General features: G+C 40.0%; 1 protein-coding gene across 7 annotated transcripts in view; it reads right to left on the bottom strand.

The window, feature by feature from the left end:
• Positions 1–25,577, bottom strand: part of ARHGAP18 (Rho GTPase activating protein 18) — a 104,062-nt gene that overhangs the window by 7,147 nt on the left and 71,338 nt on the right. For all 7 annotated transcript variants that reach the window (XM_074580751.1, XM_074580746.1, XM_074580752.1 and 4 more), the window contains 8 exons: positions 24,433–24,524; positions 21,694–21,771; positions 18,757–18,916; positions 16,113–16,195; positions 14,677–14,883; positions 13,712–13,858; positions 7,930–8,054; positions 4,148–4,209 (listed from right to left, as the gene is read on the bottom strand). In XM_074580751.1, coding sequence (XP_074436852.1) covers positions 4,148–4,209; positions 7,930–8,054; positions 13,712–13,858; positions 14,677–14,883; positions 16,113–16,195; positions 18,757–18,916; positions 21,694–21,771; positions 24,433–24,524 — 954 coding nt within the window. The remainder of the gene's footprint in view (positions 1–4,147; positions 4,210–7,929; positions 8,055–13,711; positions 13,859–14,676; positions 14,884–16,112; positions 16,196–18,756; positions 18,917–21,693; positions 21,772–24,432; positions 24,525–25,577) is intronic.

The following is a 25,577-nucleotide window of genomic DNA, read 5'->3' as shown; positions in this document are numbered from 1 at the left end:
TGAATCGAGCCAGTTTGCAGAGGTGAAGGCTATTCAGCTGGCTTTGGACATTGCTGAGCGAGAAAAATGGCCAGTACTTTATCTCTACACTGACTCATGGATGGTGGCAAATGCTCTGTGGGGGTGGTTACAGCAGTGGAAGCAGGGCAACTGGCAGCGCAGAGGCAAACCCATCTGGGCTGCTGAACTGTGGAAAGATATTGCTGCCCGGATAGAGAATCTGGTTGTGAAAGTACGCCATGTAGATGCCCATGTACCGAAGAATCGGGCCACGGAGGAACATCAGAACAACCAGCAGGTGGATCGGGCCGCTAGGATTGAAGTGGCTCAGGTGGATCTGGACTGGCAACGTAAGGGTGAACTATTCATAGCTCGGTGGGCCCATGACTCCTCAGGCCATCAAGGGAGAGATGCGACATATAGATGGGCTCGTGACCGAGGGGTGGACTTGACCATGGACACTATTGCACAGGTCATCCATGAATGTGAGACATGCGCTGCGATCAAGCAAGCCAAGCGTTTGAAGCCTCTTTGGTATGGAGGGCGATGGCTGAAATACAAATATGGGGAGGCCTGGCAGATTGATTATATCACACTGCCACAAACCCGTCAAGGCAAGCGCTATGTGCTCACAATGGTGGAAGCAACCACTGGATGGCTGGAAACATACCCTGTGCCCCATGCCACTGCCCGGAACACTATCCTGGGCCTTGAAAAGCAAGTCCTGTGGCGACATGGTACCCCAGAGAGAATTGAGTCGGACAACGGGACTCATTTCCGAAACAGCCTCATAGACACCTGGGCCAAAGAGCATGGTATCGAGTGGGTGTATCACATCCCCTATCACGCACCAGCCTCTGGGAAGATAGAACGATACAATGGACTGTTAAAAACTACACTGAGAGCAATGGGTGGTGGGACTTTCAAACACTGGGATACGCATTTAGCAAAAGCTACCTGGCTAGTTAACACCAGGGGATCTAACAATCGGGCTGGCCCTGCCCAATCAAAACTTCCACGTACTGTAGAAGGGGATAAAGTCCCCATAGTGCATATGAAGAATATGCTAGGGAAGACAGTCTGGGTTAGTCCTGCCTCAGGCAAAGGCAAACCCATCCGTGGGATTGCTTTTGCCCAAGGACCTGGGTGCACTTGGTGGGTGATGCGGCAGGATGGGGAAGTCCGATGTGTACCTCATGGGGATCTGATTTTGGGCGAGAATAGCCAATGAATCAGATTGTGTGCTGTTAATTGATAAGTAACACTGTCACTGTATGTCCTCATTGCTATAATTGATATCAGTTGTACTACAAGTAAGGCACAGGGATGATGGGATAAGAACTGATCTCAGCAGCTGGCGCCCAGCAGTTTCCTCAAGATCTACATCTTCAGCCCACGGACTGCGTGCATGAGCCACACCAGGTGCACCAGTCACAAGCTCTGAAAAATACAGCATGCAACAGACCAGCACCACCCAGCATCTCACCTGCCCTGAGAGACTGTTCTAACAAATGGAGCCCAAAGCCGTGGATTAAAAGAACTCAACGGACACTTTGGAGGGATGACCCATAAACTAAGGGCATTATATGTGTGTATATATATATATATAACAGGGGAAAGTGTTGGCAATTCATTGGAACCTGCTGGGCATGGCATAGATGGTATGGAATAAGGGGTGGATAATGTCCTGGTTCCGGTGGGGATAGGGTTAACTTTTCCTGGTATTCCATGCCATGTGAGCCACGCCCACCCTGAGCTGCCGGGGGAGGGGGCAGGAAGTTGCTGCTTAAAAGCGGGCTGGGGCGTCCCGGGTCCGGCCGGTCGGCGAGCGGCGGGGAGCGGCGGTTCCGTAATCGCGTTTGTATATTCCCCTATCCTATCCGTGTTGTTGTTGTTGTTTGCCTGTTCCCTTTACTGTCCTGTTAAACTGCCTTTGTCCCAACCCAAGAGTCTTGCCTTTTCTTACGATCCTTCCTGTATTAGGAAGGGACGTGCGAGCGGCACGTGGTTCTTTGTTGCCATCTGAGGCTAAACCACGACAATTAGCTATGATGAAAATACCATATGCTGATCCATCAAGATCTGCATACTCTTCCCGTTCCCCCACAGGCAAAGCATTATCTTATGCATTTGCAGTTCAACATCACAGCCCCTCTCCTACTCCACCGTGCAAATGGCTGGGATAGATGGCTCGTGTGCCAGCCAGATGTTTCCAGCACAAGCTCTCCTGAAGCAGGAGGTGAGTAGGGGTGCGATGCTGCAGCTGGGTTTGTCTGCCAGCTCTTTGGACTCCCTGCACAGAGCGGGCAAGGTGGCAAGACTCCCTGCTCAACCAGTCTCGGTCTCCATCTGCTCCCTCTCCATCCACTCTCCCTGCCAGGTGGCAGCCTGTCCTCCCTCGAGGATTTTTATCCCAACCTACATGACCTGTACCGCCCATGCTGCTGAACTAGGCCCTCTCCCACACACAGTGCAGCATGTTCAGGCAGTGGTTTGCCACGTCCGCATCCAGTCCCGGTCACGAAGCAATGGCAGAAGTCCCATTCAGTGCCCTGAAGCCCTTTAGGGAACTGAGTACTCAAAAATTGTCTGGAGACTTCAGCAGCTCCATCTGCTAGGGGACAGGATGGCAGGATTGTGAATGTTACAATTATGAGCGTAAGCATATAAGTGTATCACAAGCCTGTTGATTCTCATCCCTTTTGATCTCCCTCTATGTGCGTCAGTCACACTGGGCAGAATGAGGGAATGCAAAGATCGAGACAGCTGGTGTACTTAAACCTGTACAGCAGGTTAAAGTCAGGGAGTTTCTCTTATCTCAGCTGAGAGTATTAATAAGGACTAGTATTTGTAAGGTCTGATTAAAGTTGAAATTGTCTGGAAGTAAACCATTCAGACAGAGGAAACATCTAACCTTTCTATCCTATTTCATAACAAAACAAAATAAAACAAATCGGCAACTAGCCATGTATTTTCTCTAAGAGACATACAATTTCTATCACAAGTTTAAATTAATAGTAGGTTGTTCCAGTTTCACTGGAATTCTGTTACAAAAACTTTTTTCTACAATTCTACTTTTTTCACCTCTGTACAATAAACAAGATACTCCTCTCCTTTAAAAAAGTCTTACATCTGGGATCCCAACCTGCTCTAACAGGCATAGCGAATGTATGTGCATATTGGATATGCAAGAGAATATATAATACATTGATCTGGCACCCATTTATCTCAGTAACTTCCTTATTGCCAACAGACTTAGTAAAAACACTAAAACATCTGTTGTAGGGAACATAGGAAAGTGTTATTTTTAATTTACTTTAAGTCTTTTGGTTTCGACACACACACAAAAATACTGATTTAAAATAGTGATTATGTAAAAAGGAAAAATGCTAGAAATAGTAATTTACATACTGGATTTCAACTTGCAGAGTACAAAAGTACTGGGTATTCATGGAATTTCATAATTTCAAATAAAGTTTAACAGGTCAAAGTTAATAAGGAAGAAGGAAATGTAAGTCCAATCCGATACTATTTTCTAGTTCTCTGGGGTTTTTTGCTGAGCATATGAAAAATACTGTGATTAGAAACTGATTTCCAATGCAAAAATACCTTTGCATTCCTCAAAGAAAATTTCAGAACTGTGTTCAAAATTATCCTTTGGGGTTAACCTTGCTGATCTGCTATTTACTTTAATCAAGAGGATCTGGAAGACACAGAGCAGGCAAGACTAACCGTTGGAAAGTTTTATCACTAAGTCATCTTTCTGGTTGAGCGTTTTTTTCCCCAAAGGAACCTGCAAGCAATGCTCAAATGCAGAGCATGAAGGACTTCAAATTCACTTATTATGCCTCAGTACAAAAAGGTGAATGACATGAACTTCAAGCACCTTCCTATCCACCCGTTCTGTGTTTCTTCACTGTACACACATATCAGGAACACCTGTTACAGCTGCTGTCTTCCTCTGGGAGAGATAATGATATGATGATCACACCAACATCTCTGCTTCCTTCTCCGCAAGGTTAACTGTCTGCCTTAGTGTCAGGGAGAACTAACGATATGAATAAAAAAGCAACCACAGTGAAGCCCATGGACAACATGCCAAGGAATCCTATTCTAGCAAAAGAAGTTCTTCAGAAGCCATTCTTACCAATATTTCCTCCTATTTCATAAAGAAAGACCTCTTCTTTCTTGAGCGTTTGGACATTTCCGCTGTCAAGAACAAAACACAATGAACAACAATGAAAGAGCTTGTACACTGGCCATACAGATGTCCCCAGGAGAAATTATGCTAATTAAGATCAGCAGTGTACCTGTCATAAACCTTCGTGTTTATACTCATTTATTGATACAGTAAATGAACAAGAATACCCTTGCATGCTAGTGCAAATTAATAGTCCTGCGAGTGAGTAATACACTATAGAAAAGGTAAAATAAGATAGATGTGAAGAAACTGTGGAGTTTAGAAAAAAATTCCATTGTTATTAGCAAGTAGCCTGATATTTACCCTCTGATTTTTCTTTCACTGCTGCTGCAAAAATAAGTATTCCCCTCACACACTTCATATTTCTGAAAAAGCCTTATGGTTGGGTGGGAGAAACCACATTCTTGCTGGTTTTGATTTTGCTGCAACTAAAAGAAGTAAAAGAAAAGACAGGGGAAGAATTTCTGTAAGCTTTCTATAAGCAGCTGGGGGAAATCTTGCGGTCACTTGCCGTTGTTCTTGTGGGGGACTTTAACCTCCCAGATATCTGCTGGGAATACAACACAGCAGAGAGGGATCAATCCAGGAGGTTCCTGGAATGTGTGGAAGATAACTTCCTCACACAGCTGGTAAGTGAGCTGACAAGGGAAGGTGCCCTCCTGGACCTGCTTCTTGTGAACAGGGAGGAGCTAGTAGGGGAAGTAAAGGTTGATGGCCCTCTAGGGCACAGTGATCATGAGATGATCGAATTTCTAATTCTTGGAGAAACAAGGAGAGGGGTTAGTAAAACCACCACCTTAGACTTCCGGAGGGCAAACTTTGACCTGTTCAAGAAACTGATGGACAAAATCTCTTGGGAGGCTGCCCTGAAGGATATAGGAGCCCAGGAAGGCTGGGCATACTTCAAGAGAGAAGTCTTAAAGGCACAGGAGGAGGCTGTCCCCGTGTGCCGAAAAACAAGTAGGTGGGGAAGGAGACCAGCCTGGCTAAATAGGGACCTTTGGCTGGACCTCAAGAACAAAAGGAGTGTCTGTGACCGCTGGAAGAGGGGGCAGGTCTCTCATGAAGACTATAAGGATATAGCGAAGCCATGCAGGGAGAAAATTAGGAGAGCCAAAGCGCAGCTAGAGCTCAACCTAGCTACAGCTGTTAAGGATAACAAAAAATGTTTCTATAAATTCATTAACAACAAAAGGAGGATTAGGGAAAATCTCCCTCCCTTATTGGATGCAGGAAGGAAACATAGTCCCAAAGGATGAGGAAAAGGCTGAGGTGCTCAATGCCTACTTTGCCTCAGTCTTTAGCAGTGGAATGAGCTGTTCCCTGGGCACCCAGCCTCGTGAGCTAGGGGACAGGGAGGGGAAGCTGGACGAGGTCAGCACAATTAAAGAGGAAGTGATCAGTGACCTGCTACACCACTTGGATGCGCACAAGTCTATGGGACCGGATGGGTTACATCCAAGAGTGCTGAAAGAGTTGGCAGACGTGCTCGCCAAGCCACTTTCCATTATCTACCTGAAGCCATGGCTAACTGGGGAGGTCTCAATGGACTGGAAGGTAGCAAATGTAGCGCCCATCTACAAAAAAGGCAGAAAGGAGGATCCAGGAAACTATAGGCCTGTCAGTCTGACCTCGGTAGCAGGGAAGGTCATGGAGCAGATCATCTTGAGTGCCATTACAACTCATATAATGGACAAGCAGGGGATCAGGCCTAGTCAGCATGGGTTTATGAAAGGCAGGTCCTGCCTGACGAACCTGATCTCCTTCTATGACAAGATGACCCGATTATTGGATGAGGGAAAGGCTGTGGACATTGTCTACCTAGACTTTCGAAAAGCATTTGACACTGTCCCCCATAGAATTCTCATGGAAAAACTGGTGGCTCATGGCCTGGATGAGCATACGATCTGCTGGATCAAGCACTGGCTGGATGGACGGTCCCAAAGAGTGGTGGTCAATGGAGTTAAATCCAGCTGGTGGCCAGTCACAAGTGGTGTCCCTCAGGGCTCAGTGTTGGGACCATTTCTGTTTAACATCTTTATTGATGACCTTGATAAGGACATAGAGTGTATCATCAGCAAGTTTGCAGATGACACGAAGCTAAGCGGGAGTGTTGATCTACACGAGGATAGGGAGGCTCTACAGAGAGACTTGGATAGATTGGATCGATGGGCCAATGCTAATGGAACGTGCTTCAACAAGGCCAAGTGCCTGGTCCTGCACTTGGGCCACAACAACCCCATGCATCGCTACAGGCTTGGGGAAGTGTGGCTGGAGAGCTGCCTGGCAGAAAAGGACCTGGGGGTCCTAATTGACAAGCGGCTGAGCATGAGCCAGCAGTGTGCCCAGGTGGCCAAGAAAGCCAATGCCATCCTGGCTTGTATTAGAAATAGTGTGACCAGCAGAAGTAGGGAGGTGATTGTCCCTCTGTACTCAGCACTGGTGAGGCCACACCTTGAGTATTGTGTCCAGTTCTGGGCACCTCAATATGAGAGAGATACTGGGGTGCTGGAGCGAGTGCAGAGGAGGGCAACGAAGGTGGTGAAGGGCCTGGAGAATAAGTCCTATGAGGAGCGACTGAAGGAGCTGGGACTGTTTAGTTTGAGGAAGAGGAGGCTGAGGGGAGACCTCATCGCTCTCTACAACTACTTGAAAGGACACTGTAGAGAGGTTGGTGCTGGTCTCTTCTCACAGGTAATTAGTGATAGAACAAGAGGGAATGGATTCAAGCTGCAGCAAGGTAGGTTTAGACTGGACATTAGGAAAAAATTCTTCACAGAAAGAGTGGTCAGACACTGGAATAGGCTGCCCAGGGAGGTGATGGAGTCACCATCCCTGAATGTGTTTAAGACTCGTTTAGATGTGGTGTTAAGGGATATGTTGTAGGGGAGAACTTCGTAGAGTGGAGTTGATGGTTGGACTCAATGATCCCAAGGGTCTTTTCCAACCTAAATGATTCTATGATTCTATGAATAAAATCCCCATATTACAAAGGGATTCTATTATTCTCACTGCTTAATTATAATAATATATGCTAAAGCACAGCCAGAAAATAACTTTTTGTCAAAAGTGTAAACCTCCAAAAACAGCATTTAGGAAAAAGCAGCTTCTTACTCTCAACTAGTGTACCACATTATTGCTTTAGCATGAATAGTTATATATGATGCACTTGTGTGTTAAATACATGGGGGTTTTTGATAGGTCTATTCTGATTTCTTACTTTGCTCATATGTATAAAACATAATGTAAAAGCTTGATTAAAACTTCTCCCCTTCTAAATGGATTTGTATGACTCAAACGTAGCTTGCCTTTAAAATCACTGCACATCCAGGATATTTGCACATATTTATATCACAATACCTATACTGTTGCTACATATAAATGCTTTTTCTTTTTTTTCCAAATATTTTCTTTCTCTTTTCCTCATTCCTTTGTTTCTTAGACTTATCTTATTGGAGTTCCATTCTATCTTCTCCCCAGAAAGTTAAAAAAGTATTCTTCACCCATCAGATTAAATAGCAGTTAATTTTTTACTAACGGCACTCATGCATTCCTGAAGGCTTTGTGAGCTTTAATGACATCAGGTACACATATTCCAGTAGGCTAAATTCAGCCCAAAAGTTCATGAACTCACTTGGACTTAAAGTATTTTAAAACTTTTGTTCTTGATATAATATATGAAAAGCCACTTCTCCCAAAATGATAACAAAACAGAAATATGTTTGTACCTTTTCTGGCTGAGAAACCTGGCTACTACATCACCGGCTTTCAGTTCTTCTGTCAGCTGTATTGCCATGGAAACTTTGGAAAGATGAGGTGCTTGCACCCGTATCACTCCCTGAGGAACATCAGCCTGCAAAGAAATAACAGTGTTGGAACAAAGCTGCTAGCGGCTGGCTTTGATGAGCTTCTCAAAATACAGTGTGGAATAAGTAACTTAGTAGTTAAGTACATAGCGCTGTACTATCTACTACACTTCACTGCAGAAATATGGTAACTACACACTAATTCAGCAAATTACATCAGACCTTCAAATCTCTTTTTAACAGCAGGGAGAACTTTAGAACAAAAGAACAGTAGTGTTTAATTATTTTCCAAAGATGTTAAGAATAACAATAACAATTACTGCTACATTAAGAACACACTTTGGTTTGACAAGAAGCCTATGAGGTGGATATGGAAAAGACTTGCTGCAGGCATGAAAGCCAGGCAACCCCCCCTGCACCCCCCTAAAAACTTCCAGAAGAAACCTTTCCAGTTTCATTTCATCTGAATTTCATGCCAAAAAAAGAAATCACAAAGTATTCATGGGTCAGTCTACTTTAACTGACTCCTCTTTTCAAATATCATTTCCTTTTATAACAGATATTCACCACTACAGCTTTTTCTCCGTATTTTTTATTCTCTGGAATATATTCAGCTAGTCAACCTGCAGGTCTGACTACATAATGGATTTGTATTTTATTTCAACCCAAAAATCCTTGATGATGAATATCAATCATATTAGTTACAGAAAAGGAGGGCTCCTAAGGACAGTTCTTCTGTTCAACTTGCAGTACATGACATCTGAAGTTACAAAAGGCATAATTTATTTGTGAATAAGGTCCTAATTTCTGTTCCTGGAGATCTTGTGGTAATTTTTCTATTCGTATTACATTACCATTTACCCAAATGTACTCATTTTGATAGGACAAGAAATATAAGAGTCTCAGTAGTCAAGGTTGATTATGACAGTTCATTCTCTTCTTCCCCCCCGTATTTACTGCAATTGTAAGGCTGAACATTTCTTCTTCCATAATCAATGAATAAATCTGGGCACCTGTGAATCTAGAATAGCTTCTCCGAAACCATCAGAGTTAAATGAATATAGAACAAGTATAAATGTGAGCAGAATCAGAAGCAAAGCTTCCTGAGAAAGCTTACTATAAAAGTGCTGAGCTACAGGAAGTAATTTTAACCAAGCAATCCTTCTATATCCAGTCTTATTATTTATTGATTTAAAAATACTAGGCATAATATCTAATTTCTAAAGCATTAAGAATCACTAAATTGAAAAGTTGCCTTGTAGTAATCATGGAATCAAAGCTTAGTAAGGTTGCAGTGGATCTCAAAGAGCAAATCCCTACATTTATCCCTAAATTTGTCAAATCTGTTCTTAAAGGTCTCCGCCTACGGAAACAATGGCTGCAGCCATCTGCTAGGAAGTTAACTGCTGCTCAAAAATCTTTTGTGTCTTTTCAAACTGTTGGGATCCTGGCAAAAAGAAAGGAAACTTTTAAAGATGACACGGTTATTTACAGATGTCCCTAACTGGTCTTTCATCAGATTCAGCACAGTCAATTTAAATTGGTTCTCATTTTTGTATACAATTCTGCATCACTTTGTCTCAGTTGATGTTAATGAAGTTTTTCCAACCTTCAGCTGCATAACAGGGTTTTTTCCTATACAGCGAGTATATGATAAATGATTTAAAAACCCTCTTTCTATGAGCATATGAGAGAAAGAACAAGAAATGTCCACAGAGCTGTGACATTACGGTCACAGATCAAACAGAATAATTACTTTGTTTATTCAGACAGAATCAGTATTACCTCCGCTAACGAATGCATTTTGCCACTTTCACGACCTGCATCTACAGAAGAACTCGTGCTCAGCCGCACAACATGTTCATGGTGCCTGACTACAGAGAGAACAGATACTGAGCATCCCCTAGCCCATTCACTGTGCAAGTTGTTGGGAAATAAGATGTGGCCATAAAACAGCTAGGAGCACAGTCACAGAAGGACCTGTTCTCTGCACAGCACAGATCAAAACATCCAAGTTAGGGATCCACATTACAACATACAAGCCAAGTACCTATAGGGTGACTGACAACGTGCTATTCAGCTTGCAAGTCCCTTCTCCTGCCTCACAGGCACTCTCAGGATGAGGTTTACAGTGATGAAGCCCCTGGCTGAGTTAGGTACTTACACACTTTAAAAACCTGAAGAGAAACATGTCCTTAGTTGATGGAAAACACAGTGGCCTGCAACATTTAGTCTGTAGCAGGCACAGCAGACATCTGTGAGGTACTCATCTTCTTTCAAATCCTTTCTTTTCAGAGGGACTTGAGTCTATATAGCACAAAAGAACCACAGGTGCTACGCTATAGGATCTGGGGTGGGTCTTTTCCAGATTCTCCTGTTCCATTTTGCATGACACACTTACAAATATTCATCAGGCTAGATGAAGAGAGGAATGAAGTGACTATGCAGTATTTTCACTAATGACTTAGATAACGGTATATAATATATACTTATTAAATGTGCAAATGATACCAAGCAGGAATGGGGCACGAACATTATGAAGAACAAAACAGGCCTTCAAAAGGATCTTGCTACATGGGAGACAAAGTCTGAAAGAACCGGGATGTAGTTGTTCTCTTGGAACTGCAAGGTGTTGCACCTAGTTTGGGACAAACAGTTGTAAAATTATATAAAGATAAATTATTTAGCCGGTAGCAATTTTTTTTAGTAAATAATCTGGCATTGCAGTGGATAACGAATTCAGCAAGAGCCTGTAACATTATACTGTGAAAATTCAAACAGGTTATGCAAACAGAACTGCCATGGGATACAATGGTTATTCTAACCTGTATTAGATACCCGGTAGCATTGCGTTGTGCTGCTAACATGACTGCTCCTTTTTTTTTTTGGAACAATTGCAACATATAGAGGAATACAATGACAGATGGTACAAATTTGGCTATACTAGTAGGTAAATTTCCAGTCCTAAGGGCATCTTTCTTTCCCTGGCTAAAGCGTTATGCACCTCAACAGCAACATAAAGACTTAATCCCTAACACAGACTTGGGGCCATAGGCATGCATAGGTATCCTGAAAACCAATTAACCTTCACGAGCCCTCTAATATTAACCCCTCTCAATTAACCGTCATGAGCCCTATAATATTAACCACTCTCAGCACTGTACAGAGATCTTGTCCAAAGTTTGCAGTAAATGCTATTTAACCTCTGTCTGAAAAGGGGAAATGTGATTGATAGAGAGGCCTCATCAGAGATAAGATGCACTTTTATCAAAATGAGCTCACTGCCATTAAGATTGCAGATATTGAGATATTTCCGAAGAATATGGAAGAGACTCAAGCTCTGTCTATCTACGGCAATTGTGTGGGGTGCCACAGCAAATTGTAACTTTTACTTAGTTTTTATTCAGCTGCATGCAAGATAATTAACTCTCAAAAGTTTCATACAGGCTTCACTGGAATGGGGATTCACCACAAGTCTGGGTGCCTCAACTGGCCATCTCATAGTGGAAAGCCACTCAGGAACTGCACAGGAAAATTACCTCAATTTCAAATTAAGGCAGTATAAATTGAAATTTGGAGGTGAAAAAAAAAGCCAACACATTTTCCTTAAAGAATGAGACACTTTTTAAACTGAAAAATGTATAAAATTGTTATTCACAATGAAGTCTTATCAATTTGGGAATATGATCTTAAAAGCAATATGTTCTCAGGCACCTGAATGCTTCAAATAAGCACGAAGGATTTGTGAAAAGTTGTACTGTTTAATTTTGAAGAAAATCCCCACAGAATTCTAGGGCTTAAAGAAAATTCTTGAATAGTAACTTTACATTTACATTTGAGTAAGAATGTATTATATGAGACTTCAGCCCTAACTCCCCAGCAGATTAAAAAGGCATGTTTTACCCTAAAAGACCAACAGCACTGAATTACAAAAAAAATCCAATACATGAAGGTGCAACAGCATTTGCCTATTTCAGTGTATTTGCTGTTATTTCTATGTTGAACAGGGGATGGCAGCATTAAGTGTCATCTTATCATAACTCAGCTGACTTATATTCAAAGAATTCTTTTCTTATTAGACAGCGTAAAACAAATGTCAGTGTTTAGTTAGCTTTATTTTAAAATCGTATGTAAGTCCTCATTCTGTGTACAGATTCCTTCATATAGATAGATATCAAAGTAAGGCAAAGTGATGCCTGGGGAACTAATTAATTTTGGACATTAAGAGATGTGTCAAATACTGCATACAAAATGAGGTAGGAACACTGAAATATAAGCCTCCAGCAGATACCAGATGCAGTTGCCCAAAGGATCCAGCTATTTGCACATTCCAAAAAAAAAAAAAAAAAAAAAAAGGCATACTTTCAAGATCAAACCAGGTAGACTTGAAGGGATATTATAGCATATTCATTTGCCATATCCTATTTTTTGGCTTAATAGCTTAAAAAATGCCTTTATTAGCATATGACAACCCTTTTCTGTAACAGTTTGCCATACACATATTTGATAAGAAAAACACACCGTTCAGACTAATGCATTTTTACAAGCTACCACAAGATGTCTCTAACTCACCGGAATCTTCAATATGACTTCAGCCCACAAGGTGGTATTTTCATACCACCTAAATCTGATGTGTACCCAATTATGCTATCAGGATACACATATTTGGTGTTACCCGTTTACATATTTAAAATAACTTTGGAATCATGTATTTCAAATGCATTATAATTAAGATACCATATGTATAGGTTAATGAGCTTCAAAAAATCGTAATTACTAACTTCATTGAAATTGTAAATAAAAAGCAATTCAAGGTACACAAGATATATTTTTGAAAAGTTTCCATGTCAGTGGGAACAGCTCAGTTAAAATATTTCTAAAGTACAGGGAAAATTAACACTATAATGCCCCAGGATTTTTATTTTTTTTCCCCTGTAAAGAATGTGTGAAGAGTGTTACACTGAAACTCATGCCTTGACCTCACTAATGCATCTGGCAGAAGTCAATTACCTAATGGAGAGATACTGAACTGTAGATTATACACACAGGGCTAAATTGGGAGTAGACACTTGGACAAGAGCTGCACAAGAAGCAGTTTATCAGTTTTTTATATTTGTTTCATCCCTTGGGGTTTCTTGGAGTGTGCAGGTTGTGCATGCTCGAGCATGCTCCACTTTACAAGGAATAGTTTAAGATTCATTGAGGCAAAGAGTTCAGCGGTTTGGAAACTCCTGTATGAGGAAGAAGGATTAAATACTAGCTTTGTTTGCAAACACTATTAAATATCAAATAGTAAAATCTAGATACTTATTTTAAGTAAACACACGGTCTTCTGTAACATCCCGTAGGCAGCAATGCATCTAAACGTGCGTTCAGTAATACTGAGTGTTGTCACAACACTTGCTCCCTCTACAGATACAGACCTAATGTACTTTTGTTTCAGATGCTCAAATTGAAAAAAAAACTGTGGGACATCATTTTTCAGAATAGAAATATTTTGAAAAATCTGGGAAAACAAACAAATAAACGGCTCAACTCTCTAAATGTGTCATGGTGGTAACCCATAAACTATGAAACCCATATTAACTTGCTATCTATTGAAATTTTCAGTTAAATAAATGTAGATATCCCCTCTTTTATATACATTTTTTCACTAGAGATTATAGTCTTATTAATAAAGTACTTCAAATATGTGTTTCCTTACATCATGAGGGGTCTTCTCCTGTTTCTCATGCTTTTCACGATCATATGCCATCTTTTTCAGAAGTTTCTTCATAGCTTTGTCCTTTTTCTCCTTCTTCTGTCTTTCAGTGTTTTGTTTTCTTACTTGGTTAACAATAAACTTAGGAATCTAGATTAATATAGATAGTAAGTATGAATATCTACATAATTTCCTTAAGTAACTAACTTATCAAAACTTAGTAAATTGACAGATTGTCAGGTAAGACTAAAAAAAAAATAGTATTTATTTCCAGTAATAATTAAAGATTCAAATAACCTAAAGCTATGAAACAATTTAAAAAACACTCCATTTGTGATGTAATATTCCATTCAGTAAGCTCTCAGGGGAAGAAAGGTGGAATCGTGTAGTGTTTTTACTTTCCTCAGCCAAAAAAATTCACTCAACACTTGGTCTGTACAATGGTGATAATAACTTTTCCTCACATGCAGCAAAGGTCAAAATTGTTTTATAGTTGCTGATGGACAACAAAGCCCAAACTTCTCCAGTCTGTCTAATTTAGAGCTTTGCTTGAGACCATCACAAAATTCATGTTTTATCAAAACATATTTTATATAATATGAAGGTTGGCCCAAAAGTGAAATGGACTAAACCACTATGTTTCTTACTAATATCTCTAAGCAGAAAGGAATAAATTCCTCATAACAATGCATACTGATAAGCCAAATACAAAGATCCTCCAAGGACTTATTTTTGAGTTCACATACGGTACGTAGAATATTAAAACTCTGACCATCAGAGCTTAACTCTACCATAAGATGTAATGATTCTGCTTTGCTCCCATAAGAATTACCTATGAGCAAGAACCCAGCTGGATGGGGCCTGATCTGTTTCTAAATCATGAAAGTAAGTTCATATTATTCCTTTGTTCATATGCTTTGTTTGCAAAATGTATGATTTTTTTCCCCCCTCCTTAAGAATCCACTTACCGTCCAGAGAAGTTTTTGGTACTGAATCATAAAGCGCATGACATTTGCTGTTCCAGCTGCCATAACAAACTCGCTTTGTTCAATAGTCTTTGAGCCAAACCCATGAAACGTGAAAAGGTTTGGGGCCATCACCATCGCAACATTCTTTAACGTCATTTTATTTTTGTCTCGATGATCAATTACCCTTTGGAGGAATTCAAGCAGTACCTGAAATAACAGCAGAACTTAAGCTCAACTCTGCACATGAAAAAGTTACAAGTGAAACACGATGTTACATATTTTTGCAAAAAGCTCTTCATTCCTAATAAAACCACATTAAAAGCAATCAATAATAGGAAGTGTGGATAGGTTTGTTTGCATGACGGTAACGCAAGTTTTGTTTCCTTTAAGTAATGAAGTAAATCATTCTCATTATTTTTGTGGATAACCTTTTCAAAAGCAGTCAAGTGACTTCCAAGCCCTGCACAGTAAGATATTTTTCAAAACCCTCGTTATGTAGGTGCATAAGTAGCACCCCACAGATGCTTTTGAAAACATTACTGTTGGCTTTTCTTAAATTGAAAGTGAACACAATAGTGCCAGCTGTCATAGTTACGGAAACATGGAGTGGCTAGCTCTGTAAGGTAAGCGATTAATGAGTAAACCACTGCATTGTGAATGACAGGTAGCCTGGTAGAAACTGACCATCTTCAATTAATTCAGTTCCAGGTATTTTTAACTCAACTCAGGAGCCCTCCTGACTGCTTCCACCCAGTAAATAAACTCAAAAAGAAAGTCATGTTTAAACAATAAGACCTAATAGTATTTTTTGCCTGTAATAGAAGATGTTCTGCATCCTACACAAATCCTGTAAATTCATTTTTCATTGTAGCAATTTTAATAGTAAGCATATTCTGAAAAAGATTAATAGCTTTGCTACAAAAGGATAAGCCCAAATTGGAAGACTCCATGTAACGTGCTGCAAATACCAATAGGAAGTGTAAATTTAGAGTTTATTGAGAGTAGAAACAAACAGCACAGAGAAAAGTGGAGAATAAAAATGAAGAGCTAAACTCATTCCATAAAAGCGAACTCTCATTCATAGTATCCTAACACTGTTTATTTTTTGCATTGGAAGATTGGACTGCTGCTGCAAAAAAAGGAACAAAACTTGTAAGAGAAAAGGTCGCTCACTGGGAGATTATTATTGTAATCTCCTGGAAAAATTTCAAGTCACATTCTTAAAAGTCATTTGGGAGGAATTAGGGTCCTAAGTTGTTAGTTGTTTGGTTTTTTTCCTGAAGTTCTGTGAAATACAAAAAAAAGAAAGAATCACTAGTTTCAGCATTAACTTTGAACTGAAAAAAAGTATATTAAAAGACAACAGCATTCGTTACAGTGGATTCACAGAAACAGACAAAATATTTGTGCAGGAAAAAAGCATTAGCAATTCTAACCTTCAGAGTGTCTCTGTTTGCTTCAGGTAGAAGGAGAACCAAAAGATTCAAGGCCTGCAGTTGCTGTTTCTTCGTTGGAAGATCTGCCAGTGAAGCACATGAACCTCAGTATTTTAAAATTGTCATTTGTTCTCTTCAGAAAGCATGATTTTAAAGTGGAAACTTCTTGCAAAATACTGAACACGTACACTTGGCTAATTGTCATCGTATGACAAAGGACCTGCAGATCCTCGCTTTCTGATACTCATTTCCAAATGTTCTTTTAGGATTCAGTTGCTGTATGACTCAGCAGTCTTCTGGCAGTATTTTCTAGATGCCTTGTGATTCTTTATTTTGCAATGTTACACGAAAAAACAGTCAGCTAACGGTTCCTCCCTTTTTGAGCCTGTGCCCCAACATATGAAAGGGTACCTTCAAAACTGCTTTCACAGTTTCTCTGATTGCCTTAACAGTTGCATGATCTCCCAAGTCACCCACGCAGAAGGAATTCCACGTGTTGCTGAACAAGGCAGGTCTCCAGTGACATAAGCAGCAGCAGCTGCAATGGCAAACCAGCCAGGATAAAGCCAAGAGCAGAGCAGCTTCACACGTACGTACAGCAGTGAGTGCCATACCAAACGTGGCAAGCTATCATTAAAGAACAGTGACGTTGGTTCTGCCTTTTACCCAATTGCTCAGTGGTGAATTTGAAATTGCTCATTCACCCAAGATGCAGGTCGAATGCACCCCTGCACTCCTCCACCTCCTAGAAGAGCTCCTACGTTCTGGCAGCGTTGAGCAGCAGAAAGCCCCAACCCTCTCATGTTTGTCACTTGTGATAAACTTCATCCTGTCGTGCCTTAGAGGACATGCTCTGGCAAGTCTTCTCAGCAGATTCCTAACGAATCAGGCCATACATAAAACAAGTGAACTTAACATGGTTTTAGCACACTATTTCAAAATTCAACAGGGCTGTTCTTGTGCATCCTGCTGGGATTCCAACTAAACTGCTATTTCCAATACGTTTCATCCAAATCAGTTTGGAAGACGCCAAAAAAAAAAAACAAACCCCAAAAAAACCAGTTCATCGCTGAAGTAAAAAAAAACCCTTTCTGACTACCATAATAAAAACTAAGGGTCTAATAACCAAGCGACAAATTATATAGCCATTTAAAACATGCAAGTAGTGATAACACTGTATCTACCCGCTCTAGGAAGACAAACATTCAAAGTAAGGCTTAAATTTAGTTCCAAAACACCATGCCACAATGCTCAAAAAGGGATGAGAATCAACCTTGTCCTAGGAAAATAAACAAAAATAAAATTGCAAAACAATTAAAATTCATTACTTAAATCAAGGGTTTCTGTCTGTTCACCTAAATAACAACTGCATTTTAGTTGTTTGAACTACTCAAATTAATAAATTTGTTTAAATAAGGTTGTTTAAATATTTAATTCTAACCACACTACTTAGTCATGGTAACATGAAAAGCACTAATTACTGTCACAAAGACAGCCCCTTTTCCTCTAACATTTAATCTTACTACATGCAACCAACAGGACAGGCAGACAATTTAAACAATGGAAGACTATGAAGTGCTATGTCTGTTTTGCATCAAGTCCTTTGGTTCAATGTAGAAAGTGTTTTGGATTCTGGCACCTGAGTATTTTCTGGGGTTAGTAAAACCACAAAAGCCTTCAGACAGCTCAGGAGCAGCAAGCAGAAACCCTCCTGGCTCCAATCACTACCCAGTAAATGGAACAACCTTGAGGAGCTGTTTGCTGCCAGCATCATTTGAAAGCGCTCTGGCCAGCTTTAACTTGCCACTCAGTACTGCAAAAGCAACACCACTCTGTAGCAGGCCTAAGCACCAGCCCCCTGCTCCCACCAACTTAATGGCCTTGAAAGGCAGCTCACAACCCAGAGACTGACACAGCCCACAGTTGTTAAGAATATTTGTTTGTCTGCCTGTCCATGGGAATCCCCCTCATTCCCTTAGGAATGAGCCACCACTCTGCCTGCAGATAAGGGGAATACATTTTTCTGAAACTTGTACTCCTGTGTTGGCTGTGGAGTTAATGTATGTGAGTTCTCACTCCTGATTCATTATTACCAAGCCACTCTCTTTCAGTTACAGCTGGTATATTTGCTGTCTTGGTGACCAGCTGGCAAGGAGGACATTTTCACAGGAACTTGCTGATCTCAAGGGACCAGGGATGATCAGCAGTTCTGACTATTCTGCTCTAACTTTTCCTGTTTTAAATGGATACAATACCCTAAACAGTAAAAATTACCATTTGTTAGATTTTGTGCAGAACCACTGTACCTTTGCTGTTGTTTTCTTTTGAAGAAAATATTGTTTATAAACTGATACTATCATACACAATTTCCTTATAACCCATCTATACCTCCTAATGACTATCAGAAACATCTTATCAGAAAGTGGCAGTGTGCTTTCATTTTATGTATAAACTATTAAAATAGATGTTACATGAAAAATGTTATTTGTACATTAGCAAAAATATGCCCAGTCTTTTCTCAGAAGAAGTCATATTGTTATTATTCAATTTGTTTTTCCGTTTCACATATGGCAAAGAGGCAAAGAGGCACTTCTCTGCACTAGTATCAATTCTTTGCAGCCGAGACAGAAAGGACACTACTCACTCTGCACATCTTGGAAAGCTTTGAGATATTCTACAGTGAGGAGTGGCTGAGGCAGTTCACGGATGAAGAGTTTTAAAAGACTTGCTGCATCATGTTGCTTTACATTTTCCCAGTTGAAAGTCCCTTCATAAAATTTTGCTTCCAGTTCCTGGCAAAGACTCTGAAAGGCAGTAGATACAGACAGCACCAATAACACTTGGCTGCTGGAAGTCATGCATTATACACACAGCAATACTTTCCATACTTTGAAAGGGAGAAAAAAAGGGACATCTGAAGTATCACCTAACTCCAGCTGCCAGTGATTTTTTGCTACAAAAAGATAAATTGGGGATCAGAAGCACCGCAAGCAAACACATAGTAATAGGCAGCAGACGGCCAAATCATACAGGAAGAAATCCTATGGACCTGCTTCAGGACCATATGGAATATACTATAAGAACCAGATATCATACTAATTCATGTAAGAGTTATGACTTCCCCTCCCCCAAAATATTAAGACATGGCTGATATACATAGCAATTCTCAAACTACTACCAACGGGTGTTGCTGTAATGCATGGCCATTTTCATAAACAAATACAGCAATTATGCATGTTGACACACAGTTTCCTATCTAAACATACACTAAGGTGAGGCTGGTTCTCTTTTTAAAACACAGGGAAAAGATTTGTGTGACTGATTAGTTGGATGTTTTGCCATCTACAGGGAACCCCATGCCGCTGGGCACATACAGCATTGCCTAGCGCTGGATGTCAAACATGCCCCCTATGGAAGGGGACTGTACTGCGAAACACGGAAGTTACGCAGCAGAGAAAACAGCACTAAAAGTCTCAGTGATACCTCATAACTCTGTGGTTGGGAAAGGGCAGGATACTGCTGGCAGCGGACATTACCATATTCCTAACCTGCTCCCACGGCAGCGTTATTATTGGGCTTCCAGAGGTGTACGAATGGGAACATGCTGCAAAGACTGAGTCCTCCTTCGTCTCCTATTAAGCATCAGTCCCAGCCTTGCACCCACTTCATTTATTTCCCAGTCTGGCAGAGTGGGAAGCGGCCTCAGTATAGGTCCAGTGGCCCTGAGGCACACCTCACAAATACCTCCCTTCCTCTTGCTTCAGTTCTTCCAGACAGAAAAGGACAGATACACTGGCTTATTTCGTAAAGTATGTGAGACGAAATAAGGGGAAGTGCCAAGGAAAAATACGGCCTTAATTATTTATCTGGTCAAGAAGGACACATTGGATAGAGGTTACTAGATAGATTTTTTAGATACCGTTCTTATTATATTTAACTTTGTCCGAATGGAAAATGGATCTATTTCCAAAGAAAATGTGGACACTTAGATTGATATAAAAGTTGGATGTTCTCAACTGTACTCCAGAGAGATCTTCTGTCTCCACTGATTACTTAAGGGGTTCAAAGGTGCAAAGATCCTAACTTGTATGTCTAAAGTCATGTGGGTATGATTTCCTGCTCATCAACAAAAGCAAGCTTTAGAAATAAAGATGAAAGTTCTCCCCCTGAGTCTCATCAGGTCCACCATCCACATTCTTAACAAATCACTGTGGCAAATGCAGTATTAAACATCTAGATAAAATGTCAGCTATGCATCCTAATGCACCAATGCTTAGATTTTAAAGTAAATGGGGCATATGCAATGCATTTTTTTAATAATAACTCCAAAAATCTACAGAATAAGATAGCAAAATATTTTTCTTGAGATTATCTGTGTCTTACTATGAAACTACATAATTAGGAAAATATTTTCTTTTTCTGTAGGAGAAAAAAGTTTAAGAAAATTAAGAGAAACCATCAGTCATGTAGTATGCTAAATTCTTTGTTTTTCTATAAAATTTTCTATTTGAATAAGTAAAGGAACTTAACATCTTTGCTAACAAAACAATTACTTAATTCAAAGAAGCAGCTCCTGCAAATAAAGAGGTAAAAGATTAATGAAAGTCAAATAGTGAATGATTCCCTGCCTGCGAAATTGTATTAAACTGATAAAATCAAAGAATAAACAAATAAAAAAAATCACTCCAAAATTATTCCAGTATGCAGAACTCATGAAAAGTGGAAAATAAAGAATGGAGGAAAATTGTAAAAAAAAAAAAAATCATCTTAGTTACTGGTAAATAAACAAAGCCAATTTCCATAATATTCCCTTCTTTCAGTTGTTTCTAATGAACCAGCTGCTGGACCGAGTTCTACACAACAGAGGCTGGCAGACGTCTTCGGACAGCTGAATCCACTTAAATGGTCCTTTCTGTTTAGAATTTAAGGCCAGTTCAGACCATCTTTTTAACACATTGACTTTTGGCGTGAATCATACTGTGTATTTAGTTTCCTGCATTACGGCAAATACTGGGAAAGAGTCCGCATGCAATTGGCACTTGCTCTGCAAAGTGTCGGTGTGTACGAACGTGCCTAACAAGATTGTGCTTAGCGAGCTGAGTAGTTATATTGCCGTTCATAAAAATAAATGTGAGAGGTTCTTCAGTGCATGCTGGCTACCTTGCCCTGTAACACAGGTTAAGTCTAGCTATTAAAATAGGCTCACAATGCCAGAGAAAAGCTTCCTCCTGGGGTACAAAGACTACGTATAAACTGCTCAGATGATTCAACTGGTTCAGGGAAAAAGCAAAAGGCTGGAAAGCTCATGCCAAGAATTAACAAGATTTTGGCACAATTGAATTTGAAACGTAGCCTTGACTTCCCTTCAAACTCAAACTCCAGCCTTCTCCCCAAAACTACCCTGGATGAAACCATCACCTTCTTGGCTAATATAACTCAGTTTTCTTTGTGAAGAGATTTTGCTTTCTGTTTTTGAAAATTTTCAGAACACCCTGGTATTAAAATATATTTCCACAACACAATAAAATCAGTAAGCGGAGGTAGGTTTTTGGGGATATTGAGGATTTGTGCAACAATTTACCTTTACTCTTGTTGCAACTCCTGGTATTCTGAGAAGTCCTTCTGTTTCCAGAGTTGCTTCTTCTATCTGGGCAATCAGCTGTCAAACACAAAGCAAACTGCATGAATGAAGATGCCAATTAAAAATTACTGGTAGATAGTTCTGATATACTAGAGCCTTTATGTATGCATGTGTGTGTATGCACGCATTTGTGCACGCACATATGTAACAAGTAGACACACAAACACAGTTTACAAATGTATTACAGTTGTTATAGATGTAGAAAAAAAATATCTTAACATGGCTCCTACCTATTACGGACACGATTAAAGAAGAAAGACACGATTGTCTAAAACTGTATCTTTATAGAGACTGAAGCGTTTTTTTTCCACAACTACTGTCTTCAAAAATAAATCTCAATTATTACCCTTGTTAAAGTGTCTCTGAATCAAAACAATTAAGGTAACATTAGTGATACAGTACTAACTTTCTCACAAATACTCCTCTTTACAACTTTACCAGAGAAGACCTAAGCACTTTTAAGCTTTAGGGAAGCTTCAATTTTGCAAATCCTGGTATTCTCCTAACAAACTCAGCAGTTTGCAATCCTTCACGTGGCTTAGATAAATTAGTAGAAATTCTATACAAGTACTTAAAACACATATCATGAATTCTGTTTCTTTAAAAGATATGCCTAGAAGCATTCACTGAAGTGTGGATCTAGGAGTAGTCAAAAGAAATTTGTAAACGTCAAAAGCTGATGACATCATTTTAGCACAAATGGTTCTCACAATGTTTAACCAGGGCAGTGCCTTTGTTACATACCTTCCTGTGCCAGCTCTTGAGTAAGAAAAATTATGCAACACAGTTGTGCTTCCTTCAGTTACAGAAATTAAAATACCACCGTATTTATGTGACTGATAAATGCCACCAAAAAAAATCGGACAAAAACAGCCACAAAGTTAGTAAACAGCACTAAAGGTACATTGTACCTGGGTATATTTTCCTTAGTTAATTAAAAAAAAAAAAAAAGTGCTAACTGGCCGCATCCAACTCTCACTGTACCTGGCTTACACCAGAGCAGTGACTGCCACTCTCATCTGTTGGACATAAAGATGCTGTGGGCATGTTGTGTGATTTGCCACCGTCCCCACGTCTAGGGAGAGGTAAGGTCTGGTGGCTCTGACAGCGGCCTTGACTCCTTTGCGCACACTCACGCACAAGTGCCCCCTTGGCAGGCAGCAAGAGGTGCCCACTGGCCACCACCAGCCTCCTGCTACAGCAAATTCCCTCTTCACCACTATCAGGGCTGCTCTGCATGGCTTCATTAGCAGGCCAGACACCCGAATTACTACCAGCAGAAACTTCTGGTGGAGTTACATGGATCGATAACACCCTCAGATTTTCAAGTAAAAAAACCCCTAGGCTAAATCATGTCATTATTTTTAACCACAACTCTTCAATGAAATAATAACTAGGTGTATTTTTTAATAAAAGTTGTTTGTTTTTTTTTTAATTAAGCAACCTTCCTATTAGCTTTGTTTTTTTAATTTTAGTGATAACGAAGGTACATTCACAAAGCAGCAGGCACAAAAACATTCTTTCTTGCACTTTACATAAATCCCCGTTATTCTTGGAAAGCATGTGCTGTAGAGAACAGGCAGAAGAAATGGGAAACTTTTTATTTTCATATTCTCATTTAAAGAAAAACTGTATTCCAAATGACGTCAACACCTTGCAAAACATATGATATCTATAAGCTAGAAATGTTTATGTAGAATTTTTTTCCTGAAGAACTATGCTTACTATGTTGCTAGGATAGCACAGTGATCAATCACTTTTTGTCATTTGATTTCTTTTTTTCTAGATAGCATCTTTCCCAGAAATGCATTTTTATGATCCCGAGGAAGTAATTTCTGGCCTGAATGTCACAGCATTAGTTTTGAGAGACTGATGCAAAACTACTTTGAGTTTTCTGTTTCTTGAAAAATAACTTAACAAGCGGGTCCCCAAACCTACTGAAATGGTGATGACACAGCACTGAGTTTCTCTCAGTGTTAGGTCAGGTCCACACACCGTGGTCTCTCCCTTCTCATGCAATGAGACCTGCTATGTATGGGCAGTAAATCCAGCGTCTCCATCATCTTTCCCATTACCATAACATGATACAGGCCGAAGCATACCCCCATGTACTAAAGCAACAAATCTGGGAAAGTGCTGCTGCCACCGCCAGAGGCAGTGATCCAGCCTGATTCCCACCCCCTAGCCACCTGCCTTGTGTCCCAAATCACTTCTGAAAGAATAAAACCACTTCCTAGAAAGGTAGGTTCAGCCTGTGGGCCAGGGATGGAGAATTTCTACAGAGTTTCAAGTATTTGCTCTGAAAAAAGCAGAGGGCAGCCTTATTGATAATGGAAGTTACACCATCTTTAGGAAATGGAATTTGGGTCCAGTGGGTTCTTACACTGTCTGTCAGTTTTCACAGGCAAGTTTTCACAAGTAAACTTGCCTAAATCATGGAGACCAGTTGTAACAAAAACTGAAGTTTATTCCTTTAACTCAAAATATGCCTGATACAAAGCAAAGTATCCCATTTACTGAATTAGTAAGTAAATCTGCAAATAAAAGTTACAATAACTTTGATTGATTAGAGTAATATACTGAAAACTGTGCTACAAGAAGCAAACAAATCCAGCATAAAATGTTATTTGTTTGTCATTTGCAGGTATGTAACAATTTGACTTGATCGTGCCTATTTACCTTTTGAAAAATCAGTGGGATCTTGGTTCCTGGCACCTTCTTCTGATCCTGTTCCAGTAAAACTGACAGTGGCACACCAAACAAGCCAGAGTCTGAAGAATAAAGCAAAAGAAACTGAGATATTATCCACATCTGTTCCAGTACATGTGATAATGGCATAAAATCACATTTTTGAAGCGATAACCTTATTCAATACATTCAGAGCTATCGACCTTTCGTTCAAAGTGTTTGAATGTCTTCATCAATCAAGTTATTACACAAAGCATTCTGGCTAAAAGGATTCATTCATCTCTTCCTTCGACCATAAATCAGGAGTCTTCTGTTTAGACATCAAATTACCATCCACATATTCTGCAGTACAGTGAAGCAAACTGCATAAATGAACCATCTGCGTGGTTCCGGTTTGCACAATGGGTGTGATGATGACCCTGAAATGCAGATCTTCATCGCTCAATGCAAGTTGTGATTGTTAAGATGCAAATGGCATGAGTGAAATATCCAGAAATTTGGCTACTAAAATAAGACAGATGTAATTACCACCCAGAGTTATTCTGAACACTCTTATCAGGGTTTTGAAAGAAGAGCTTTTCAACCCCTGTGCTTTGTGTTGTACAACACCATCAGGATAGCAAGATCACCATCTTGTCAATGGTCTTTTGCTTTTCTTTTCTTTTTTTAAATAAAAGCAAAAGTACAGTTAAGTCTTGGTTAGAAAATAGCCTTCAAAATAGTGCCAAGACAATGCAAATTAAAAAAAAAAATAGAATCTAGTCTCAGTTAATCTAGCCCTGATGCAAAACTAGCCTTAGTCTTCAAGTAAATGGGACTCCCATGTGTTTATGGCCCAGCTGATTAGAAGTGAATGACGACTAAAAGAGAGGTATACTAAGTAACGACTAACCCAAATGTGGCTGTCATAGAACTTCTCCATCTGAAGTACTGATAATTGCTGTATGTGCATTTTTTCTGAAACAGCATATAACACTACATGTAGCTAAAAACTCCTGCTTTGTATGATGCCATGCCAATATTGAGCAGAGAACAGCTGTAATTACTAAAACGATGTCAGTCCTCAAGGGAATGTCAAAGGGGGATACGTGTCAAAGAAATATCAGTTTTGGTGCCAAATCAGGGAGTTCTTGTAT

The sequence above is a fragment of the Larus michahellis genome, chromosome 3 (assembly GCF_964199755.1).
Source record: "Larus michahellis chromosome 3, bLarMic1.1, whole genome shotgun sequence".
Taxonomy (NCBI): Eukaryota; Metazoa; Chordata; class Aves; order Charadriiformes; family Laridae; genus Larus; species Larus michahellis.
Note: the sequence above shows the minus strand (reverse complement) of the source record. Positions and strands in the feature narration are given on the sequence as shown.